This window comes from Nanorana parkeri, unplaced genomic scaffold (assembly GCF_000935625.1).
Source record: "Nanorana parkeri isolate BGI_ZX_2015 unplaced genomic scaffold, ASM93562v1 scaffold1943, whole genome shotgun sequence".
In the NCBI taxonomy this organism is placed as follows: Eukaryota; Metazoa; Chordata; class Amphibia; order Anura; family Dicroglossidae; genus Nanorana; species Nanorana parkeri.
In genome coordinates this window covers 163,248-168,012 of record NW_017308211.1, presented here as the reverse complement: position 1 = coordinate 168,012, position 4,765 = coordinate 163,248, and the positions used below count along the sequence as shown (strand labels likewise).

Here is a 4,765-nt window from a genome sequence, read left to right as displayed (position 1 = left end):
CCTTGATATGGGTGTACCATGGATCATGGTTACAAAAGTAAACTTAGTCTTTAAAATTGGCACAAGAGTATCTCAGCTAAGGAATGATTCTCCACCAGTGGCTCATTGGTCATATGTGACCCTGATGTTGGTGGTGGTGGTAGTCTCTTAGGAAATGCTCAGCATCTGTCAATGTGAACAACTGTTACACGCTTAAGGGGAAATTAAGGTCTCCTAATTTATAGGATCTCTTATGATAGTTTTACTCTTAAAAGGTTTAGTCCTATTGACTATGGCCCATCTTCTCTTGTTATGTGAGATAGGGACCTTGGATTGTAAGCTGCTTGAGGGCAGGGACTAATGTAAATGTACAGTATACAGCACAGTGTAACTTGTTGACCCTATATAAATACCTGAAACAAATAAATAAATATTGTAATATAGACAATGGGCTTCCATGTTATAACAGAGCCAGGGCACCAGAGAGAGACTGGAAATAAGTAGCCAGAAAGAGCAGATGGTACAATAACGCAGCTTCCTAGTCAACCGGGCTGCTTGTTTAAGAGATTTTCCTAAAAATAACATATAATTTTTTATTGGATCTATAAAGTGTAACATAAATATTTCTAATAGTGGAACCTATCTCTGTCTGTCTCTTTATGTCTATATTAGATAATCAACACATTTATACTTCTATCAACCCATAGCATTCTTTGTCGGCATTATGCAACAAGTAGTCATGCCAGAGGTGCATTATTTTCCTTGCAGATATTTGACAGAAACAAACACGTAAACATTCACTCAAGTAACATACCCTATGTATAGATTGATACACGTTCTAGAATTCATTTATTAGGAATTCATATATGAATTCTGTGTACTGTGTGTACTGTGTGTCTATAGACCACACTCAGCTGCCAATGCATTGTTGCAATAATGCTGCTTATATTCCCTGGAAAGTACTATACCTAAGTGAGCACAGCCTTTCCTAAAGTGGCTTCTGCTGGGGCTCACATGTTGAGGTTTTGCTGGCTAGCTCCTGGCAGTCCTTTGTACAGCATGATCCCTCTCCATTCTGCATTATGACAGGCTTACTCAGCATGACTCTCTGAGACATTAATTTTGGACAATATTTATTCATGTTTTGGGTGGCCAAGGCAGAACAGCATCACAATGGATCCCTGCGCATCTTCTGACCTCTGGTGGCTTTGCATGTGTTACCTGCTAAAGAGGAGCAGTAAGCCTGCTATTGCACAGCAAGCCAAAAAATAATGTCAGTTTGTGACAAAGTGATTATGAGCATGGAGTAAGGTCTGGGCTGCTCTTACATGTTGGGGTGAGCTAACCGCACTGTTTGGCACTGATGGGGACTAGTAAAGGTTGAGAGCTTGTTTAGGAAATGACTGGGGGAGACATCTGAAAATGTGCCTAATGCCCATATGAAAAAAAACCCAGTGGTAGGCTGTCATTTGTACAGAATATAGGGAATTAGCGAATGTTCTTTGTAAATGAGACTTAGAACGGGGCTTAGGAATGTGAATGGTTGAGCAACAGGTTGTTCAATGTGTATCTGGGAAACATTTTGTTCAGCATGACCGAGTATGCAGATATGGTGGCTAATGAGCCTAAAGCATAAATGAGTAATGCGGTGTAGCCAATGAGGTGAACAAGACAAGTATTAGAGCACAGGGAAAGACATCTAACTGTTCGTTTCTTTCTCTTTTCTATGCTGTAAAGCTAATTTAATATGCTATTTCTGGCCTTGTGCATTTATATGCAGACTTTTCTCAACCAAGTATTTTTTATTTTGTTTCTGTCTTTTTTTTTTAAAATTCCTATTACAGTACAAAAACTCCTCTCATAATTGTGTGATGTGAATCAGCTAGACAGACACAGAATATTGATATGGGAAGTTAACAAACAGGAAGAGTGCATGAAAGGTATTTGTGAATGTACTGATAAAATCTTTCCAAAAGAGATTACCAGTCAATACCAGTCCTTTAGCACTGCATACACATGGTTAGGAATGAGGACCATACAAAAGCACATTGCCTTTGTTGTACCTAAGAAAACTAGAGAAGTTGCACTGTAATGTAGGTTTATACCATGTCTAGAATAAAGCAACAAGGTATGCACTCTACCTTTTGGAATACACTATATAGTATAAAAGTGTATATTTCTGTAAGGCTCTGTAGAAATTTTAATATGTAGGAAGAAAAAAGGTAGTAACAAGGTAGTGTGACACTTAAAGTGATACTAAACTCGGTAGTTAAATCTTAAAAATGCATTTAAGTACCCTAACTATTAATAGAAATGTATCTTATTTGTTTATCACTCGACGGTAGATCCTCAAATCATCTCAGAATTCATGCTGACACTGTCCTTCCTCCTGGAGGGTGGCTACTTTTGTTCCCCATGGTCCCTGTGTGTGTTGTAAAGTAGCCACAGCTCCAAGCTCACTCCTGTGATGGACTACAGTCTCATGTTTAGTTTACTAATTTGTTTGGAAGTCCAAGTCTATGACGGGAATAAACATCAAGCTTTTGGTTATATGTACCATATATGATGGTTATTGTAAAAATGAAAAAAATAGAAATACTTAATTCCAAGATGTTCTTCTGTATTAATTGTATATTGCTTTATCATAAAACATATATCTTTAAATTACTCATGATAATTTTACATTTTCTATCTTGTGCCCCATACAGGTGCTGGTGACTTGAGTGGTGAACCTGTAGGCTACATAACTGGAGTACTGGCTGTACTAGTTCATGCTGCCTACCTAGTAATTATTCAGAAGACTAGTACAGATAGTGATCATGGACCTCTAACTGCCCAGTATATCATTGCAATCACAGCAACACCTCTGCTTATTATCTTCTCTTTTGCCAGTATGGACATGATTGATGCATGGTCATTCCCAGGTTGGAAAGACCCAGCCATGGTCTGCACTTTCATTGCATGTACTCTGATTGGTTGTGCTATGAATTTTACTACACTGCATTGTACTTATATAAATTCAGCAGTCACTACAAGTTTTGTCGGTGTGGTGAAGAGCATTGCCACCATTACAGTTGGCATGCTTGCATTTAGCGATGTGGAACCCACATCACTCTTCATTGCAGGTGTGGTTGTCAACACTTTTGGGTCCATCATCTACTGTGCGGTTAAGTTCTATGAAACAAGGCGGCAGATCAATTATGAAGATTTGGAAAAGGAGGCTATGGAAGATGAAAAGAAAGAACAGGATGAACAGCATCCCCCATTTGCAATGGAAGAAATTTTACAGGAAAACAGCACAGAAGGAGAGCCACAAGAAAAGCCACCTAATGAGACAGCTAATAATTACACAGAAGAAAAGAAGAACACATTAGCTTCCGTCTTGCAATCACATGACCCAACTGGGCCCTCTGATGCCGACAGCAGAAGTTCATTACTAGATGCATATCTCGGAGTATGGAGGATGGTCAGGGGTACAAGATTTTTAAAAAAAGATTACCTTATAGAAAATGAGGAACTTCCGAGTCCTTGATAATATATTTGAGATAACTTATATGGAAGGAAATTATCTTTTGTATGTGCTAAGGAGGGATACATATAAATGTATATTATATGGCAAAAATTTGTCACAATTTGTCATGTTAAGTTAAATTTCATTTGCATCATATCCATGATGCAAATGATTTCTATAATGCATATATATAAAATGACATAGTCTTGATCTTTACTATCTATTGTAGAGAATGTGGTCTCATATTAATTTTCAACAGACACAACTGATATCAACATTCCATTATTACATTTTATAGTCTTCCTGCTAAAACAACATAAGAAACAAAGTATGCATTTTCTATGTCATATGAAACAGGAAATTGGGGCAGGAAAGGTGGTTATTTAAATTCATAACTAAATTCTACATGTGTTGCTCCCAGGAGCCAAGATTGTGGAGCTCAATGTTGTTGTATGTACACACAACACAGGCAGGATTGCCAACTCATACCTTTAATCATTAACACAAATGAATTACACAGGTTCTGTAGCACAGTATGGGTTCCTATGTGTTTAGTTGTTTGTTTTGAAGCTGCCACTTGGTAAAATGTTCGTAGCTAGGAAGCATTTGTGGTTGGCAGCTAGCCATTCTTTTAAAACTACTTAATGCCAATCCCAGTAATAGGATGAATGTATAATACAAAATTGGGCATTGCATAAAAAAATGGAAATCACAAACAGGTCAGGATTAACCTCATATTCCCAAATTGGTTGTTCTACCTCACACAATCAAAGCTGATTCTCCCGGAAGCTAATTTATAAAAGCTGTCATATGAACTAAGAGCCTTTTTTACTCACAGCCAGCATGGCTTAGGATTCTCAGTTTAACCTGCATAGCAGGATTATTTTTACTACGAGGCAATGAACAAACTTTGCACCATATTCCTTGAGGGGCCACATGAGGCAATATTGCCACTTTGTCTTGGCCACTAATTGCCTTATGATCTTTTGGGCTTTGACCAAAGATGAGTAGGAAAGTGGAACCTAGACAGGTAGTACAAAGGAGAAGAAAGTTTTGCATACCAGGGAAATTGAAAAAACATAGTTGTCTGTGAGAAAGAAATTCACTTTTGTTTTCTAGTTTTCTAGAACTAAAATATAGCCAAACAACAAGTTTATTACCATCAAACGTGTATTAGTATATTTACTATTACAGGCATTTACAAGCATCAGCAGTGTATAAACTGTACATTCACATCAATCTCTGTCCTCAAGGAGCTTACAATCTAAGGTCCCT

At 37.6% G+C, this 4,765-nt stretch overlaps 1 protein-coding gene across 1 annotated transcript in view; it reads left to right on the top strand.

Moving 5' to 3' along the window:
- The window catches only part of SLC35D3 (solute carrier family 35 member D3), a 6,384-nt gene extending 2,794 nt beyond the window's left edge, over positions 1-3,590 (top strand). Inside the window, exon 2 of the mRNA XM_018572129.1 lies at positions 2,688-3,590. Coding sequence (XP_018427631.1) covers positions 2,688-3,511 — 824 coding nt within the window. The 3' untranslated portion in view covers positions 3,512-3,590. The remainder of the gene's footprint in view (positions 1-2,687) is intronic.
- Positions 3,591-4,765: the final 1,175 nt, after the last annotated feature.